Genomic DNA, 21,765 nt, shown 5'->3' with positions numbered 1-21,765 from the left:
ATGGTCTTTAAAAATATCAAAAGGCATTCAAATCAAATTGGCTACAATCGGGCCCTTAAATGGTACGGAAAAGTCTGAGATATGATTGCCAAATGACTTAAATATTTTCCTTATCATTTCAGCTATTTTACCCATATAAATTCTTTACAAGCATACCATGTGAGGACCCTTATCATTATGACCAATTGATTCTGATAGAAACAAAAATCAACATTACAGGTTGCTTATGGCTGCATTGGAATTTTAGTTAGAGGAGTGAGAAACGTTTGGGAGACTCACTGTTATAAAATGTTTTTTGTTTCTGTATAGGACTTGTGCAGTATAGAGTTCATGATAATGTATATTGCACAGATGAGCAGACTGAAAATGAGAGTTTGCCAACAGAGACAAATCAGCAAACAAAAATCTTATGGCCCAATGTCTCCCAGGCTTTGGTAGAGTGCATCCTGTCTTTCTCTTTGTCACAGACACACACACACACACACACTGACCTGTAATCATATCTTTGTGGGGACCGTCCATTCATTTCTGTGGGAAAACCTTATTCCCAACAAAGATAACCTTAACCATAAGTAACCAAACAAAATAAGAACATAAGAACATAAGAAATTTACAAACGAGAGGAGGCCATTTGGCCCATCAAGCTCGTTTGGGGAGAACTTAGCTAATATCTCAGAGTTGTTAAAATCTTATCTAGCTCTGATTTAAAGGAACCCATGGTTTTAGCTTCCGCTACAATAGCAGGAAGACTATTCCATACTCTGACTACACGCTGTGTAAAGAAGTGCTTCCTCAAATTTGTTTTAAAATGTTCTCCCGCTAATTTCCACTTATGGCCACGAGTTCTAGTATTTAGACTAATATTGAAATAGTCATTTGGCTGAACAGCATCCAGACCCGTTAGAATCTTATAGACCTGAATCATATCCCCCCTTAGTCTCCTTTGCTCAAGGCTGAACAGATTCAGTTCCGCTAACCTCTCCTCGTAAGACATTCCTCTAAGACCAGGAATCATTCTCGTAGCTCTTCGTTGCACCTTTTCTAAGGCAGCAATGTCCTTCTTGAGGTATGGTGACCAAACCTGCACACAGTATTCTAGGTGGGGTCTTACCAAGGAATTATATAAGTGTAACATCACCTCCCTTGACTTAAACTCCACACATCTAGAGATATAACCCAACATTCTGTTCGCCTTTTTTATTGCTTCCCCACATTGGCGAGAGTGGGACATGGAAGCATCAACATACATACCGAGATCTTTCTCGTAATCAGCTACCTTTATTTCAGTGGAACCCATAAAATATCTGTACTGTATATTTCTGCTCCCTGCATGGATTACCTTACATTTATCTGTGTTAAATTTCATCTGCCAAGTATCAGCCCATTCGCTAATTAAATCCAGATCCCGTTGAAGCCTCTCTGCTGCTAGATTAGTATCTGCTACCCCGCCCACCTTAGTGTCGTCTGCAAATTTAACCAGTTTACTGTATGTATTCGTGTCAATATCATTAATGTAAATTAGGAACAATAGTGGTCCTAAAATTGAACCCTGCGGTACCCCACTATAAACGGAGGCCCACTGTGACATAGTGCCTCTAATAACTACTCGCTGCTTCCTATCAGTTAGCAAAATACAAGACTTTTGCCATTTTTAGTTTCATTTTCCCTCCACAGAGTTTTCCCTTGTGTTTTATCACATTGTGGGGATATTCGGTCCCCACAATGTAACATAAACATAACACACAGGGCCCCCCGCGAAAAATACACACACTGTACTGTCAAACTGCTTTGTAGATCAAGACTCATCATTAAAATATATGCAAAATAACTTTAAGTATAAACCAGTGACTTCACTGCATTTGATGTTCTGGATTCATCTTTATTATTATTAATTTCTTACACCTGTTGTCTATTTAAACATGGAACAGACAGGCTTTCTTTAATGCTTCTCACATACTGATTCCCATTAGTGGTAAGAACTCCTATTGTTATTGTCACATTTAGATGAAGGTTAGTATTTTTGAAAGTGATGCATTATGCTGTTTTCAAAAACTATTAATTCTGTGTATACAAACTGTATTTTTAAAGTTTTCACAGTTTATGTTAGACACCATTCAGTTAGAACTCCTTTCTTAATCAAGGCTTTCACCCTAATCCTGAAAACTAAACCAAACTGATATGAAACTCCACACACTGGTCCCAGAGGTGTAAGGCGACAGTGCTAACCACTGCACCACTGTGCCATGTAAAATAGCACTGTAATAATTATAACACAAAATGGTGGAATGATCTAACTGTATTAAAACCAGCAATAAACGTAATACCAGGCTAGTCAAAACAATACTGCAGTGAACGTAAAGCACAGGGGCACCAGGCAGGGATCGGCCTGGACAGTGTGGCCATCCATTTTTAAATCATTTTGATTGTATCAATTTAAACTGTATAGCATCTTTTGGCATGCCACAATTTCCAGGCCAAGTTCATGCAAAAACTTGTAGCACCAATTACAAAACAACAAAACAGGTTGCACTCGGTTTGACTTACTCAAGTGAACGTTATTAAATGTAGAATAGTCATTTTCAGTGTTATTTGGTTACTCAAGTAAGACAAACATGTGAACACTGTTTAATGTGAACATTTTAATGGCGAAGGATTTTTCTGTCTTGCAGTGGGTGAGATTCTCATGATGCACCAATCAAAGGAATTTATGATTTTCTACCTCTGGCTCCTCGTATTTAAAAGCAGAAGCTCTGGAAACTCCATCAGAGGGTGGGGGAGAGTCACCTAGTCAGCTTTCAGTCAGAGGGACATAGCAGCGGGTCAATGCAGGCACATGCCCTGTCTTTCTCATAAAAAGATTGGATTTTGACCTGGCATATAAGTGTTCTGTTGGAAGGCAGAATGGAATAACAGTTACACAGGTTTAATCACAGCAGGTTATTCGCTGAATTCAGATTCATAATTTTTCATATTATTACACCATATGAATTTGGTCTTTGTTCCCTTTCAGGTGGGATTAAATTGAATTGGTTTCTACTATCAGTAGCACTTTATTTGAGAGGGTGACATAGTTACCATCCGTCCATCCATTTTCTGTAACTGCTTGTCCTATTCAGGATCTAAGGGCAAAAGGCAGGGAACAACCCAGGATGGGGCACCAACCCATGGCAGGGCACACTCACACGCACACACACATACACGCATACACACGCACACACACACACGCACTATTCACACTCAGTTACTACTCAGCTGCAAATCTAGAAAAACTACTAAAGGAACAAGTAAAGAACGACACAAGTGAAATACTATCATATTTGTTCATCGTTAATGAATCATGATGCATCTTTTATCTCAAGTAGCTACTACATTTGTTCATGATTTGTACTTGAGTAGTAGCTGAGTTACTATGAAGTACTTGTGCTCTGTTTGCTGTGAGCACTTTGCTCCACTCTGCTTTACCTCAGGCTGACACAGGTGGACATCCGGATATTTGCATCGAACTTTCCTTTCAAACTGCCTACATTTCCCTGTTTTAACTGGTTGCAAATGTTTCCAAATCGATCTGTGTATCACAGCTGTGAGCTCAGGCTTCAACAGCTGCTGTTGGGGAAATGATCACTGCTCAATTTGCCTTGCAGGGAAATCAGTGTATATCATTTCATATCCTTTCCATATCTAATTAAACCACTTTACATTTTGATTAAACTATTCTGGTTCTAACTATAGTAAAACACAGACAGAGATTACCTTGGTTACAGACATTATGTATAAGATTAACTTTATCTCACTTAACACCAAATATATATATATATATATATATATATATATATAGGACAACCTGCCAATATATACTTTTAACACTTATATTAATTCCTAATTTAGGAATTTATTTTAATTTTGAACAGTGAGTAATTAATTCCTGACTTGGTATTTAAGAAGTCATCACCTTGTGCTGCTTAAATAGTCAAAATTAATACATGTAATTCAATTTACAAATAAATTAAAAGCAGCAGAACAATACCAACAAGTTTCATTTAACTGTATGGGGTAGTTTGAATGATATGTGGATTAAATATCTTTGAAACTGAAGATGAATGCTTTGTCTGGTTAAAAATTATTGTGTTTTCTAACTAGCTACAATGAGGGATGATTCACCAATCCCTAATTTAATCCCATAGCCATGAATTCTACTTTTTAATAAAATAAAATAAAATTTCCTTAGTTATGCAAGTCATGTGCTTAAAATATTAAACATGCATAAAAAGCCAAAAATAATGAAATGCTGGAGTAATCATGAGACAGTCCGCAGAGACTTCCTGGTTTTTACATGTCTGCAGTTTGAACCAGGCTTTGTGTTTACCCGGCACAAGTCCATGTTTCTTTGTGTCTCAACCCTCATTACAGTGTCTGCCAAAGAACATGTGAGACTACAGGGTATTGCGGCTCACCGGCATCCCCGGCAAACCCGGCAGCAGACAGACAGCACAGCTGGGACATGGAGCCCCACCTGTTCCACATCAAAACAGCCAATTATGCTTCAGTACAGCAGGCCCCAACCCAAGCTGCTGTTTAGCTTTTTTTAGGCTGAATTACATCAGCCCACTGTTTCAACTGGCATAACTTGCACCTTTCCATTGGTAGAGGGGTGTTTAAGAAGGAGAATTGGTATCTCATCCGACTTCTGCATAAGCACTTCTTACACATACGCATGACACCAGAGCAGTGGTGCAAGTCGCAACAGGTGACCTATGTCAGTTTGGCCTGAGCTGTCCTCCGCACTGCAACGGCGACCCAGCAAAGTTCACAGTTGGAGTATTGCTTAGCTTTTCGTCTGTAATGGTTAGAGAAAATCTTGTTATTGTGGTACAATGACAAGTAATATCCACTCTACTGTTCATTTTTAAATACAGTGAGGCAAGATCATTTTATAACCTAAAATTACCCCCCCCCCCTTCAGCAAATGCAGAATACGGGAGGAGAAATGCATTAAAGCCAGTTACAGACAGGGCTTATTGCGCAGGATCATGACATACAGCCATACAGTCTGGCATAAGCTAAGTATCTGAAACCGCCGCTAATTGCCAGACAGAGTGAGGTTTCCACAAAGATCTATTGAATGCGCCTGTGGCAATATCTTCATGGCATTCAGTATTTTTAATATTAATTTCTGAAAAGGAACTTTGCTTAATATTGACTGGATAGTATTCAGGTTCATGTAATATACCATATTTCTAAGGTTAGCATGATATGGATTTACAATAAATATATGAGTTCAATACAACATAACGAAGTGATACACTGAAGAGACAGATGGTTTGAGGAAAGACAGGCTTTGGGGCAGACAAGACAAACCTTCTGCTGTTATAACTACCTGCCTTTTCACTCCTGACTGATTCCTAAAAGGGTTAATTAAGTAAATGATTATTTGGGGGTCTTGTTAATTAGGCCCACCTGTAGATGAGGAAACAACCAGATGGTCCAAAGAAACAAAGAGACTTGGGGATTGGCAAGAGGTGGAAATCCAGGCAGAGACTCGGGGATTGGACCCATGCTTTGGCCCTCTCTCAGAGGTGGAGATCCAGGCAGAGACTCGGGGATTGGACCCATGCTTTGGCCCTCTCTCAGAGGTGGAGATCCAGGCAGAGACTCGGGGTTTGGACCCATTCTTTGGCCCTCTCTCAGAGTTGGAGATCCAGGCAGAGATTCGGGGTTTGGACCCATTCTTTGGCCCTCTCTCAGAGGTGGAGATCCAGGCAGAGACTCGGGGATTGGACCCATGCTTTAGCCCTCTCTCAGAGGTGGAGATCCAGGCAGAGACTCGGGGATTGGACCCATGCTTTAGCCCTCTCTCAGACATGGAGATCCAGGCAGAGACTCGGGGATTGGACCCATGCTTTAGCCCTCTCTCAGACATGGAGATCCAGGCAGAGACTCGGGGATTGGACCCATGCTTTAGCCCTCTCTCAGACATGGAGATCCAGGCAGAAACTCGGGGTTTGGACCCATTCTTCGGCCCTCTCTCAGAGGTGGAAATCCAGGCAGAGACTTGGGGATTGGACCCATGCTTTGGCCCTCTCTCAGACGTGGAGATCCAGGCAGAGACTCGGGGATTGGACCCATGCTTTAGCCCTCTCTCAGACATGGAGATCCAGGCAGAGACTCGGGGATTGGACCCATGCTTTGGCCCTCTCTCAGAGGTGGAGATCCAGGCAGAGACTCGGGGATTGGACCCATGCTTTGGCCCTCTCTCAGAGGTGGAGATCCAGGCAGAGACTCGGGGTTTGGACCCATTCTTTGGCCCTCTCTCAGACGTGGAGATCCAGGCAGAGACTCGGGGATTGGACCCATGCTTTGGCCCTCTCTCAGACGTGGAGATCCAGGCAGAGACTCGGGGATTGGACCCATGCTTTGGCCCTCTCTCAGAGGTGGAGATCCAGGCAGAGACTCGGGGATTGGACCCATGCTTTGGCCCTCTCTCAGAGGTGGAGATCCAGGCAGAGACTCGGGGTTTGGACCCATTCTTTGGCCCTCTCTCAGAGGTGGAGATCCAGGCAGAGACTCGGGGTTTGGACCCATTCTTTGGCCTTCTCTCAGAGGTGGAGATCCAGGCAGAGACTCGGGGATTGGACCCATGCTTTGGCCCTCCCACTGTAGACCACTGTGGTCAGAATGAGAATGTTACGTCATTTGTGTGAAGTCTTGGTACTGCTTTTATGTTTTATAGTTATGTACTTCCAATAATCACTTAAATTATGAGATTATGTAAGATTGTTTGAATATTTAACAGTATTTTATATTAATTTATGTAACAGTTATGTAATAATTAATTATTATTTTGCTAATTACTTTTTGAAACAGGGATCAAAACTAAATTGGAATTTATGACAGTCAATCATACCAGGAAGGAAAATAGTGAATTAGGTGTTTGGCGAAGGACTGAGTTCAGCTAATTATGATTCTGGTAGAAACGTATATTTATACATAACTGAAAATGATGACACTTGATGATGAACACAGGGTCAGCACAACAGTCCCATGAGACCTCAGCACACGGAGCCCCAATCTGCTGGGAATGAATGAAACCAGGAAACGCTGCATCACAGAGGCCCCTGGTCTGACTGCGGGGAGACTCTGCTCAGCCCTGTTGGGACACGCAGTATCAAGAAAACAAGAACAGGCCAGACTGCATCCTCCCTGACGGATCTGAACCAACCACAGCATAATGCACCTTGGCACATGATGTTCCCCTACAACAAAAAACTTTCTTTGCATTATATTTTTTTTGCCAGATTATAAAACTGAAGATTTCAAATAGTGTATTTTTTCCTTACCTGTTGATTTCTGCACAGATGATACCGGCTCCCTCTAGTGGTCTGATTAAATGTTTTTTTTTTTAAAAAACCTGATCTGATGGTTCAGTGAGAATGGCTCAGCAGATGTGTACACGTCCATTTATTTATTTGGCAGTTATTAATGTCCAAACTGGTATACAAGTGATGGACGCCTGTGGTCAGAGAGCAGAGTCAGCCAGTATCCAGCACCCCTTGGTGGGATTAAAGGCTTTGCTCAGGTGCCCAGTAGTAATGTGGTTATACTGCCAGCCACAGAATTCAAACCTATGATCTTCCAGACATAGGCACAGTGCCTTACCCCAGTGAACAATACACACAGCCTTGCATCACAGCCAGTTTTCCATAACCACTTATGCAATACATACCCCAACACTAACCTCCCACAGTCCAAGGGCACGCTGTCTCAAATTGCCCAATATGGCCTATTGTGTGTTTGCCCTACAGTGAGTGGGATTCCACCCTCCCAGATGTTTCTCTTGCCCCCTACACTGGATAAATTGTTGGAGGATGGATGGATGAACGGACAGATGAACTTATGGTAATACAGGGTTAGAGAAAGCCTGGAACCTATCCCAAGAAAAACAGACAAGATGCCAGTCCATCAGAGGGTGCCCCCTCATAAAACCCAACACAGCCTGCAAGAATCAAACCCACAACCCACAAGCACTTGAGGTCACGGAGTTACCCAGTGACAAATATTTTCGTACAAATGTCAGTAGGTAAAGGTTTAGGTTATGCACTGTCAAGTAAATTAATCCAAAATTAGCTATTTAATTAGAAATCAAAATGAGATATTTTTTTTGCAAGTGCTCAGTAATTTAATGCCCTACGCCAATACGCTTTGCATTAATGTCTATTTTTCTTGTTGCGTCGTTAGTGTTCAGCCAGTACTGTATTTTAGTTCCATCCGCCTTCAAATTTGGTCAGGGTTGCGACAAGTAAATTTTGAATAGACAATAACATAGTAAATAAAAATCGGTTTTTGATAGCGTTCTTAATGTTTTTGTTGTATATTCAATTTATAATAAACGTTGCACAGTTTATTTCAATAATAATAAAATAAATAAAAGTAACGTATAAGTTGATAGGACAAACCCGCAGTATGGGTCTGTCGCATGCACAGAGTGTTGATTCTCCCTGCACCGAACGCTACTCTCAGCCTCGCAACCGACTGGGCCCGGCACTGCTTTCGCTACAGTGTAGCACTGCATCGGCCGAGTGCCTTAGCGGCGTAATATCGCTTCCTTATGGTCAGGTAAGACGCTTCCTTTGATGGAACCGAACTGCTTTTAGAAAACAAACAAAAACGCGACCCACTGTGGCATATCAGACATAGTAACAGCGGTTTTTATTTAAGTGTTTAATTTATTTGCGACGTAAGGCTTGATCGTTTACTTTGTTGTTTTAGCCTTGTTGTAGCTAACTGGAGAGCTACTGTAGCTACCGGTGATGCTTAACGTTACATAGCTGGCGCTCTTTTAATAACACGTTTCGTATATTTAGCTAGTTTTTTTATGATATGTGGCAAGCAATCGTGTATGGAAAAATCTAGCAAATAACTATAAGTCCAAGCAGTAATGATATATAAAGCGTGACGCACCCGGATATTCATGGTACAGTTTTAAGCGAAACCAGTCTATAGCAACTAAAAGCTTCAAAACTGAACAAAATTTCGTCCGTGATATAAATGTTGAAAATCTTAACACAAATCTTAATTACTTATTATATAACAACTACTTTTCACTAACCCAATTAAAATCCTGGCTAGTCGGGTAGGTCTTCTGAAGTCTTTGAAACAATTGTACCTTTGCGTTCGTAAATATTGTTGACAGTAAAATAAAATACATTTAAAGTTCTTATTGGACACACCAGTGAAATAACGGAAAGGAATAAATCGGCCAAGTGATTATTTTTTTGGCGTATTGTACTACGACGAGATATATAAATTGATGTGAAAAGCAGTGTAGTTTTAACATTCTAGATGCACGTTTTAATCCACTAGAGTTATTTCTAAAAAATATATACTTTCCCAACATTTCTGAAAAGCATTTCCATCTGTTCCCTTGAAAAACTAATGATGTTACTGCACTGTTTATTATTCGTAGGGGAGCTGTGGCTTGTTATGGCTTTGCCATGCTTGGTCTTCACAGGAGCCTTGCTTCAAGTTGTCTGTGAAACTCCAGTAAACAAGGTATAGTTTGACGAGCTGGATATTTCACGTTATTTCACGTTCTGGTACTTTATGTTCTGTATGTATTAACATGGATTATTCGAAAAGTGAAATAAAAATGCTTTGTTCTGGCCATTGTACACCAAGAGAGGGCGCACTTCCTCAAATAATGTGGCTACCCACTTGGAATTCAGACTTTGTTGCTATGGCTCCATCTGTATTACATTTTAAAATGTATATTTTATGTAATATTCTTGACTCATATTTTATGTGCTTTACATTGTTGTTAATAGATATTCAACAAGTACTAGCTGTTTAAAACAAATCCAGTGTATGTTGTTCATGGTGTAACGATATTACCATCACATGCATAGTTATTAACATGGCTGCTTTTCCCATTTTCCGAATCTAAAATCATAATTTACAAAAGCAGATATTTTAAGTGGAAAAGGGCTTTCGGTTTCATTCTTTTTCTGTTTAATGTTAAGGTTATGGCAGTCAACAGTAATCATTTGGATCTAAACTTTCCCCTATGTGAAAGGTAGCTAGATACTGTACAGTATATGTTTGGCACTTTTTTCAGTATTTAATTAATTCAAAGATAGCTAAGTATTGTGGTATCAGAATAGATTTTTTTCTTACTGGGTTTCAGGTTAGTTTTGTCTTACAATGGTAGTGATCACAGAAAGTCACTAGTCTGTTTAATGCATCCTATCTGATGCTGAAGTCTTCATCTATGGGAACATATCAGATATCTTTTATTATTCAAGGGTAACTTTTTTTCTTCTCCATTAGTTAAACATCATATAATAGCCAAGGTAAACAGTGTGTATCCGTGTTTAACTTGTTTCAAAATGCCGTTGGTGCTGTAATGACACCTTGGGAAACTTGATGTTCACGTTCTACAAAATACCTAGAATAGTGTCTGGATTTTTATTTTTGTATTCCAAATCAAATTGGACATTTCTTATTTTAAGTAGATGTATTTAAGATACTTATTCCTTAATATAGCTTCAATTAATAAAGTCTTCCTGTATTTTATCTCTGTATATTTTTATAACTGCTGTATGACCACTCTGAGTACTGCAGTGTTTGAAGTTCTGCCATATTATTTCAGACTCTTCTGCTGGTTTCCAATGATAATGGTGGAGAGGCCCTGCCAAGAAATGGAACCTGTTTCAACAGCACTTGGTGTCCCCCAGGTAGTGAGAGATCTTGCCACATTCCACCAGGAGGTAGACACAGTGATACTCACCTTGTGTTGTAGCGCAGCGTTCAGTGTCTGGTCAGCTTCTGTAGAATTTGGAGCTGTGTGCTGGTAGCTCAGGCAGCCCTCAGCCAATTATCCTTAACTCCTGCATCGGAAAAAAATCATTTATTCTGTGGGTGCGCCACCTGAACAATAGTCCTGATTTGATCATAAAGCATTACATAACTTGGGGAGAGTGCATTTAAACTAGTTTCCGGTCCTTGTATATTCTTATAAAAAGTAGAATTTACAGTTACATAATCCAACATTCAAAAGCATTTATTTCCATAGAAGCTAAAGTTTTAAATGAGTAAATATGCTTTTCTCAGGGTGCTATCTGCAAATTTTGGAGAATGGCTCAGCTTTGTGTGTGCAGTGTGACTCTGTGGCCTTCAGACATGAAAACTTAACCACCTGCAACTACTGTGAGTTTGTTGGTTGACACTAATATGCACTGCTTTGTTTTTTTAACTGCTGTACTGATTGTCTTTTTTATCATCTTAATGCTTTGTTTTTTTTAATTGTATGAGATGTTGATGAGATCACCTATTGTCTTTGTCATTTTGAAGCTGGATAATATGACATCGTGTGCACAAATCTATTCAAAATTCCAGTTGACCTCCAAGTAACGCATGCTGCTGCTGTTCCTTGTTTGTCCCTTGCAGCACACATTCTGCCAGAAGTCAACCTAACCATGTTAGCGACCGTTGGGCCCAAAATCGGTAAATACAATCAGTCAATTGACAAAGTTAATATGTTGCATGTGCACTTATTTTTTTTAAGTTGCCCTTGCATTGTGCTACACACTTTTCATTCATTTGTTTTAGTATGTATTTGATTTGATGCTGCTTAGCGTGAGCCCCCCTGTTCGTTTTTGCCGTTTGGCGATAACAGAAGGTGGAACTTGTGGTGGTTCTGTGTGAACAGGTGGCCCTGGGGTTGCGGCCTCCCTCCTCTTGGGAACCCTGCTGCTCAGTTTGCTCCTCATCCTGTCTGTTGCCTCCTTCTTCTACCTCAAACGCTCCAACCGACTCCCTGGCCTTTTCTATAGACGCAATAAAGGTACTAGAATTCATGCGCTCACGTTTTGTATGTTTTTGATCAGCTGTATTGTTTGTTCAGTTCTGTTCATATTACTTTATATTATTAAATCCAGACTGCTGTGGTTTAGTTACAGAATGAGATATTGTTAGCAGAAAGAATGAATGGATTCCTGGATTTAAAAAATATATATATTTTAGGATAGAGGAAAATGCAGATTTTTTTTTTGCAATAAGGTAAATAACTGTGCTTACGGTTTTATTATTGTTTATAAAGATGAAATATTTATTTTTTTCCAGCTTTTATATTCCAACCAAGTGAGACAGTAAGTTCTTTCAAATTGTGTATTTTAAACTTTGCAATTTATTATGTCAGAGCTACATTTAATGACCAGGTAATAGGAATTACCTTTAGTACACTGTGTATTATAGAAAAAAATCCTTTTTTTTCCTCAGGCTGTCATGATACCTAGCCCTGCATCATCTGGTAAGGATAAATATTGCTTTTGGTTCTTTGTGTTCTGCTGAATAAATGTTGCTATCTAATATGCAAGGTGTCTCTCTGCAATAGAAATTGTTCTGAATAGCACAATTTCTTGACTCAAGTTGTCATTTAATGATTTTGAACAGGACCTTGAAATGTATGTGTTGTGTCTTTTCTTTCTTATGAGAGAGAGACAGACACAAGGGAACAGGGTATATTATCAGGCTGCTCCATACAGCTTGGTTAATCTGACGAGTGACGGAGTGGCTTTTGCTTAGCCTTTAATAATTAAAATGTGCTTGATTCCATGTTTGCCACTTGCATTGTACTATATAATTTTCCTTAATTTGTTTTTTTTTCGGGGAGAGTATTTTGCTCGGATTTCAGTGAGCAAGGCATCACCGGTTCCCCATCAGTGATGTCGTCTTATTTTCTGTTAAATCCGTGATGGGTTAGTTAAAGAATGCTGGCTGCAATTTATATTGAAATGATCTGTGAGCCTGACAGCTGACCAGCGGCCGTTGTAGGAGATGACAATCAGTATCACTACCCAGGTCAGCTGTGCTTGGAGAGTCATGCACAAGAACACCAGTTTTTTTTACATACACTAAGTGCCATGATAATTACATAAATAGTGTAGATAAATGTAAATGATACTTTTTTCATGAAATATTAATAGGGTGTTCATGTATGGTTATTTGCCAGAGGAAGCTGACATACATAGTATGTCCTTAGACGTTAGGTATTCATTGCATTTACTATCTGTTTTCCAATCTCATGCCCCGTCCAACTTGCTTGACTAGTATATCAGCTAACTGTCATTTTTTTCTGCTGATCTGTGTGCTTCCACTTACTGAAGTAATGATTAAGAAACACAGGGAGACACAAGTCTTTCAATGTCTGTGGGGTCATTCCATTTTCATTCAACACATTTTCAAAAAAGTTTTTGCCTCATATTTTTTGATTTTGAAATTTGACATGTGAATTACACACCTTCCAGAGTTCAGTAATGGTTTTTTTTTAAATTCCCTTTGTGATATAGCAAGTTTATTTTTTTTACCATGTGGGTAGCAAGATAATGACAATTCAGTTTTCTTATGAGCTGTAACTTTTATTTTTTCACTATTACAGCTACAATTCAACTATTCGATAAATTTCTCTCTTTTCAAAGGCAGTTCTTTTTTTTTTTTTTTTTTTTACTACATTTGGTTATTAAAAAACAGTGAAGTGCTTAAAATTGCAAGTAGTTTTTTTTTTATTTTATAAAATATAGATTTTTTATAAACACGCACACACACACATACATACATACACACGTGTACTACTTTATATAAAACATTGCTGGCTGCCTATCCTTGGTCCCCATCATGACATAAGCACCCCGAAAGTGTACAAGTCAAAAAAAGACATGGGGGTGTTGGGGTGAAATATTTTTCACTTCTAATCTTTCTCTTAATCCATTTCTTTCATAAAAGTATCCGAAAAGGTGCCTGAAGTGTGACCTAAAGTGCGTAAATGTTTTGGGGGACATCTTATAGAATTTGTAACTCCTTACACATCCAGGTTCACAGGCCACATCACACCTGTTCTTTACTACTACTGCTATGTAAAAGTTTTTTGCTCTAATCACATACATGGAATAACATTTCTCTTGTGTGGTTCTTTGGAAAATCAAGAAGATGGAGAAGACTTTCCAACACACCCTCATTGAAAGTCAGAATTTTCCAGGTTACTGTAGGTGGTGAATATGTGAACACACTATACTTGTAGATTATATGTTCTGCATGTATGATAAGTCCCAATCCTGCTACAGAGGTAAAAATTTTAAAAAATGATTTTTAGTCCGCAGAACAAGGGGAAAAAAACCAGATACATTTACACCTCAGTTTCTGCTGTTGTGAAGGATAGCGTAGATGTTCCCAATGTATTAAAGGACACTCCCTCACAGACAGTAATGTACATCCAGCTCTATAAGGAGGTCCTCCATCTTACAGGGAATAACTTGTGCGTTGGTGGCAGGATTGGCACTCCAGCCTCCGGAAAAAACCTCACACTGCTCCATTGGGACTAGTATGGTGCTGAGGTATCACCCACCCCATGCCTGCACTCAGGTTCTCATCCCTGAGGTTGTTTGCCGTGTGGTGGAAGCAGCAACGTGCTGTAGCCAGCGCCAGCTCCTTACCCCTTGACTTGACTTAAAGGTCACGGCAAGTTAGCCAACCTGATGACCCTTTTCAGTGAACCCCTGTCCCATCACACGGGACTCTTTCCATGGGAAGTCACACAAAATACTGCTCTGCTTTTATCCCAAAGTCCTGATCAGGGTGACATGAGTTTTTCCTGTTTTTACTTTGTGCTGCTGAGACATCCGAAAAATAAACTCTTTTGGTAAAGCTGGGATGATCTGAGTTCATCTTCTCAGTGAGGGTTTGCTGAAAGGAATATAACGTGATGGTGTGGCCAAGAGAGTCCGTAATGAAACCGAAACTGTGGGTTTGGCTCTCCGCTTCACTTTCCAGTGGACAATAAACTGGTGTGATGTGGCCTGTGAATCTGACCTGGATGTCATGTTGCATGACAAAGAAGAAATTCTCTGAAACATCCACAAAAACAATGTCTTTGTAAGACATTCTAAGATTGAAGTAGAATTTTACTTTTCACAGAAGTGTGCTCAATAAATATCTTCTGTGCACAAGATAATTCACGGCAAATTTGAATAACATCAATAATTATGATGCAAAGGCCATTTGTTAAATTAAAATGGAACGTCCCTCTGATTTTCCTGCATTATGTTTAGCTTTGTTTGTAATATAAATGCTGTACCTTGCACTAGTTGTTCACTACTTGTGGAAATGTCAGTATTCTGGTGGTCCAGCATAGTTTCTTTATGTGTGTCTGAAGGGCGCAAACCTAGATACGTCAGAAGAGAGAGGCCCTCTGTGACGACGGCATCAACTGCTGTCACCATCTCTACGACAGCCATAACCAAGGTCAGCAATGTATGAGGAGCAACTCATGAACAAGCCGAAATTGGTGCCAAAAGAGTGACCATTTTCTGTGATGGAGAATTGACTGAGCCAGTGGTCTTGGAGGTGCTTCAAGTGGTGGTCACGACCAGTGGTGGTCGTTCACTAGTTCGTTTTAATGACGTCTTTGTAATTTTTCTGCATTCTGGCCAATAATACCTGCTTGGAGAAAGGCTCTTTTTTGCTTCTGTACCTCGGTAGACCGATATTCCTGTTCATTTTTGATATATAGCCAAATATGAATTATGTGATTATGCTGGTTGAAGACTCGGTGCCAAATTTTTGTTTGTGAAGCTTTCTGTGGCTTATTGATTTAGTAAACATTAAGAAAAATATTTTCCATCAGTAAAAATGTGCAATTGTTCAGAGAAAACAGTTTATTGGTGGTCAAGGACCAAGCACAATTAGGTTGACTGAGGTGAGTTGTGCCTTCTGATCTTTGTAGCACTCTCTCTAAAACTCTTTTTTTACATTTAGGGTTTTCTAATTTTGCATTTCTGCTTTGTTTTTATTTGTTTTTGGCATTTTTTAAAAATATGTTGTTTTGAGCCATGAACCAAATTGAACATTGTAATTACATGTTTTTCCTCTAGAACCCATAAAATTTTAACATTAATGGGTTAAATAAAGTTAAACAAAATTGTCTTCATGTTGAATAATTGCTAAAAGTATTGCAGGGCTTCGGTTACATTGTGTATTTTGCTCAACGTAAATATCTAATGAAATTTCCCTCTCTATTCCAGCTATGGATGTGCATAAATGTGCTGAGTTTGTAAAATATGATACACGTGTAAATACAAAGTAATATATGTATTAGTATACAAAATCCCAGCAGTTTTCCTTTGTTTTAAGTAATCAGTTTATTCCCTTCTAGAGGAACATTTGTACTTTTCAGTGATGTATTTATTAAAGAACATACTGTATGTTAATGCTGTAAAGTTGAAGGTTGTGGATTGTGTCCCTTGCAGCTTTGTGTTTTGCTTGTAATCATGTTCCACAGGAATGTTCTTATTGGCAGATATATTTGTCATTCTTTGCCAAAGAAAATCATTGCACATGAAATGAATGTCTCTTAGTGCCTAGTTAAAAGGATTCTGGTGATAGAGCCGACCAGCCTGTGGTTTAACTAGTTGTGACTAGTCTCCAAGGATGTGAATAGTTTTGTATGCTTTTTGTGTATTAAATTAAACATTTTCAAAAACCTAAAATGGTATTTCATAATAATTGTGACTATTGTACACCTGATGTCTAATTCATGGAGAGTAATTGTGAAGCAGTTGAACAGATGCAGAAGACAAATGTAGATATTTACAGTTCAAACTGAGCAGTTGTCACAATAATGAACTGAAGAAACAGATCCAGGCTTGAAGTCGAAGCACATTAATTTATTTCATGTTTGTAATATATCAGCTGCAGCAACATGTACATTTGTATATAGTTTTTCTACAAAAATGTACGGACTTTGTATGAGAAATGTTCGTGTACAAATATGTAAAAAGTCTTGGTTGTATGAGTTTATATAATTTAACAGTCGAAGGAAGTTCTTTCAAATAAATTGACATTTGTATATGAATTTGTTATTACTGTGTAACTGGAATTTGAACTAACAAGTAAACATGTTTCAGCTGCCATTTGCACAAGTACATGTACATTGTAATGCTTCTCTTCGCTGACCCCATCTTGCTCTCCATGGCTTGGGGGGGTCACGGTGCAGGGTCTGCTCCTCTGCACTGAGAGAGACAGCTGCTGTGAAGCCCCCCCCCCCCCTTAGTGAGGAAAAACACCCATAACCAGAAGGTCACCAGTTCAAATCCTGTGATCGGTAAAGTGATTTCACTGTTAAGGCCCTCGACCCCAATTGCTCCAGGGACACTTTCCTGGACCGAGAGACATTCCTCATGGGCAGCAACATCTTCACATCGCCAGCAGCACCATCGCACTGAGCAGTGAAGCTCCCCAGGGCTCCAGTTTCAGGTCTCAGTGCACAGCCCACTTACGTTCACCCTGCTGACTCATGACTGTTCCGCAAAATACAGCTCAGACACGATCACCAAGATTGCTGACAACACAACAGTAGTGAGTCTCACCAGAAACCGTGATGAGTCAGCATACAGACTGGAGTTGGGACAACATGGACAAAACAAAGATGAATATTGACTTCAGGAAGGCCCATGTTGCCTGCTTGACACTATGGCTTTGTTACATTTACCCCACTAAAGTGCAAGATCACTGAGACACTTCACTATTCAGATATGAATTTCCTAAAGTCATAGTAAGGTACTTGGGGGGAAATCGCAGTACAGGGAGAGGTGTACCCTGTTTCAGAAAAGGTATCTACTGTGTCTCCATTTCCAGGGCCAAAGACCAAGCAGGAGCTGAGAACATTTCTAGGGAAGGTGGGATATTATTTCTGCTCCTGACTTTTCCAGGTCAGAAGTGGATGCCAGTGCTGTTAGACTTGGAGATGTTATTGTACAAGAAGACCAAGACGGTGTGAGTCATCCTGTATGTTATTATTCACTCAAATTTAATAAACAGCAAAAAAAAAATGTATTTTTACAATTTATAATTATTATAAATTATAAAAATACTGAAAAATACACCCCTCTGCTCAGTCTCCATTCACTTGCAGATCCATTGACCTCTAACAGCCACACTATTTAACTTTTTTAATAACTGAAAAAGATATTATAGAACAGGTAGCCCATGCATGGTTGAATTCTCTTCAACATTTTGATGTTTATGTTAACTGCAGTTCTTTTCCAGTTGTGCTATACACAGATCATAATCCATTAGTGATTTTATATCGCATTATATAGCCAAAAACGAATGGGATGGACTTTAATAGTACAGAAGTACAATATCGAGATTAAGCATAAAAAAGGGTCTGATAATATCCTAGCTGATTCTTTGTCTAGGTCTAGGTAGGGTTTTGCCCATTTTACCATGTTAAATGTTCTGGGGATGAAGAAATGTTACAGTCCTTCAGCTATGTGTTTGTATTTTTCTTGTGTAAGTTTGGTTGCTCTTTCAATTGTGGTATCTTCTGTGGTTTTAAATAGCTCACACAGTAAGGACTTTTGATCCTCACTCTCTTGCTGTTTGCTTGCTTGTGAACCCTAAGTGTCATGAAAGACTGATTTTTGGTGTGTGTGTATGTGTGTGCGAGCGGGTTTACCTATCCTTATGGGGACACAATGTCCCCATAACGTGATAAATATCCGTTTTTTTTCCCCCTATGGGGACCGGTTTCCTGGTCCCCATAAGGGAAAACTCTATTTTATAAAAATCGGTGACTGCTATGAAAAAACTAAAAATGCGAAAACTCTTGTATCTTGTTAGGTTACTTGTGGTTATGGTTAGGGCAGGGTAGGGGTTAAGGTTGTCATAGTTAGCGTTAGAATTTATCCCATTGAAATGAATGAGCGGTCCCCATAAGGATATGTTTACCCTACATGTGTGTGTGTGTGTGTGTGTGTGTTTTTATTTTATGCTTTGAGGACCTTGTATTATTTAGATGTTGGAGAGGAGTTATATTAATTGTTTTTCTGTTTTTTTTTTGTCTGTTGTAGATATCAGTGTAGTTAGGCGCAGATGACTTTTGTTTGGCTTGGCCCTTTATTTTGTTTTTACTTATATATATATATATTGAGTTCTGCTTTTCTCCCAAAAAGTGTTCCACTTAATTATCACTTGGCTCTGTGCTGGTGTTCTTCCTGGACAGGGTGTTTAGGTTCCCTTTACCCTTATCTTTTATGTCTGGTCCCTTTTTTGTTGAGCCTGTCTCAAAAGTGGTCATAACAACACTTTGGTGACGTATGTTGACGTTAGACGCAAAGTGCACAAGTGTATGTGAAGAGCGCAAGTGTGCAGGGATTTCTTGAATGCGATGGGACACACTTCATAGTCGAAGAAGTGAACATGAGACACGATACAAGTATGTTGTCATTTTTGTTTGTTGTGCTTGGGGTTGCCCTTCACTGCAGTTTAGGCTATGTACGCATTATGTTCTTATTCATTATACAACTCTGCCCACTTAAACTGAAATATTTTAGAGGCATGTTGCACTCTGATGTGCCGTCAGATTTCCTCGTTCGATGTAAACATTAGTCGTCGCTGATGCAGTGTTTTGTGGTCTATATACTTAGCTTAAGGCTGCATCCTTGTGGTATAATGGGACACAATGGATACTTGTGCTAAGAGCGTGAATATGCCTGCTAAGTGTTGTAGTGTGTAAGTCTGTACTTGGTGGGGCAAATGGGATAAAGCCTATAGGTAGTTAGGAGCTCCAGATTTCACAGGGTGCATTTGGTGGAAGCCCTTGCCTGGACTCTCACTGCATCCACCCTGGCCAAGAAGGCACAGCAGCATCTTCATTCCCTACAGTGACTGAGAAATGCAAGTCTAGCTACCTCTCTGTTGTATATTTGTATGGAAAGTCCCGGACGCTGCATTCAGGGGAAAAAAAAGCCTGGTTCTGTCTCCCATCTTCCTCATACTGCAGTCTGCCCTCCCCATAGACTCTGTCCTGCTCCCGTCTGGCAGGGCGTTCTGCCATGTCTAAGCCTGTTCTGCCAGCTTCAACAATAGCTTCCCCCCCTAAGGCTGTCAGGACACTCGAAACCTTGCTGGCCCCCTTACCTAAGCCTAAAAATACCTACACCCCCACCCACACTGGCACTGGACACTTGATTATTTATCAGTTTACAGGCCTGTTGTGTTTATTTTACTGTTCTCTGATATGACATTATTTATAATCATAATGCCTGCTCTTTTCTGCACAGCAGTGGGATGACTATTAAAAGTGCTTAAAATAATACTTCATTATAAATAATTATTTGCAATATTGACTTATCTGTGAAAAAGAAATTCTTGGTAACATTTTTTGAATGTTTTTGAAATTTATAAACACATTCATAATGCATTCATAAAGTATTATAAACACGGCTAAAAATATTTATTAAAAAGGCATAACGCATAGCCATGTTTATTATGCATTATGAATGCTCTATGAAGGTCTCATTTATAATTCACTCTGAATATGTTCATAATGCACTACAAAGCATCCTTATACTGACCATTATAATGCATTATGAAGGTATCTATAGTGCATTATAGAAGACAGCTTCATAGAGCATTAGTAATTCATAATGTGTAATAAACATGGCTATGTGTTATGCCTTTTTATAAATATTTTTAGCCATGTTTATAATGCTTTATGAATGCATTATTATTTGTTATGAAGGTGTTTATAAATGACAAAAAACGTGGCCTTAAGTAAAGTGTTAGTAAATGCTTTTACATTTTGAGATTGGCAAAAACCCTACAGTATGTGCTTCATAAATCTAAACAGCTTAAAACAGCTTCAACCTTTTAAAATTCATAACATCTAGACAACAATCCATAAGTGGCATATTTGTTACGCATTAGTGAAATCAATCATGCTGCACACATATATTATGATCCTTGTTTTTTACTTCTCCTGTGTTTTAACCATTGAAATTGTTATACTTCAGCAATAAAATACTAAAAGAGACCTTTGAGCTTTACTGATATGCCTGTTACTGGAAAGGGAGTTCATAGTATTTATTATTTTCATTGCACGGGAAATACTTTAAAAGGATAATACATGTGTAAAATTTTGTTGTAAAAATAGATAATACATAGTAGAACAGCTGATATCTACTGTATAACAACCTATAAACAAGTAAGGAATGTACAGCTCTGGGAATTTAGAGACCACAGCAACACTGTCAGTTTCACTAATTTCTCCATTTATGGGTAACCGCCTGGGTAAAATATACAATTTTTTGCAAACTCCAGCCCCCCTCTTCCTTGCTTCTCATTAATGAAGCTCTTCTTCCTTGTTGTATGGGTCTTCAGTCTTGCTTTTAGGAGACTATTATGAACTGTCCTAGCAGTGCACTTCACACCTGCACTTAACGTTTCCCATTCCTTTTGAAGGTCACTTGAGGTCATCCTCTGATTTATGAGGCACTGTCAGATATGTTGACGGTCATTAGAAAGTCGCTTCTGCCCTTTACCTGGCTGGTGTTTGGTCATTGCCAGTGTCCCCTGCTTCACCTTGTTCTTGTGTCCTGCTGTCTTAGAAACCTTGAGTCTGGAAGCAGCCTGCCGCTCAGTGTAGCCTCTGCCAGCAGATCCAGGATTTAAGAATACAGATTTTTGTTAATGTTTTCCAGAGCTGTATATCACTACTCAACATGATTGTTTGCATCAATGGACCCTCAGTTTTGGAGCTGTGATACACCCAGACATAAGGTTTGGGTTAAGACCCGACCCTATTACACCCCACTGCTCAGTCTCCATTCACTTTCAGATCCATTTTCCCATTGGCCTCTAACAGCCACACTATTTAACTTTTTTAATAACTGAAAAAAATATATTTATATATGTCACGTTTTGCAATATAAATTTTTA

The 21,765-nt window shown here is 39.2% G+C and overlaps 1 protein-coding gene across 3 annotated transcripts; it reads left to right on the top strand.

Moving 5' to 3' along the window:
* Positions 1–8,441: 8,441 nt before the first annotated feature.
* Positions 8,442–16,897, top strand: c8h1orf159 (chromosome 8 C1orf159 homolog). Of its 3 annotated transcripts, XM_023830764.1 has the most exons (9): positions 8,443–8,610; positions 9,461–9,546; positions 10,643–10,727; positions 11,104–11,199; positions 11,440–11,496; positions 11,702–11,836; positions 12,115–12,140; positions 12,271–12,301; positions 15,200–16,897. In XM_023830764.1, exons 2-9 carry the CDS (start codon positions 9,478–9,480, stop codon positions 15,301–15,303), a joined length of 603 nt encoding a protein of 200 aa, XP_023686532.1. In that variant the 5' UTR covers positions 8,443–8,610; positions 9,461–9,477; the 3' UTR covers positions 15,304–16,897. The 3 variants fall into 3 exon arrangements, with proteins under 3 accessions (XP_023686541.1, XP_023686532.1, XP_023686551.1); XM_023830773.2 differs by lacking the exon at positions 11,104–11,199 and having other exon boundaries at positions 8,442–8,610; positions 10,643–10,760; XM_023830783.2 differs by lacking the exon at positions 11,104–11,199.
* Positions 16,898–21,765: the final 4,868 nt, after the last annotated feature.

Source organism: Paramormyrops kingsleyae, chromosome 8 (genome assembly GCF_048594095.1).
Source record: "Paramormyrops kingsleyae isolate MSU_618 chromosome 8, PKINGS_0.4, whole genome shotgun sequence".
NCBI lineage: Eukaryota > Metazoa > Chordata > Actinopteri > Osteoglossiformes > Mormyridae > Paramormyrops > Paramormyrops kingsleyae.
This window is presented reverse-complemented; position numbering and strand designations above follow the sequence as displayed.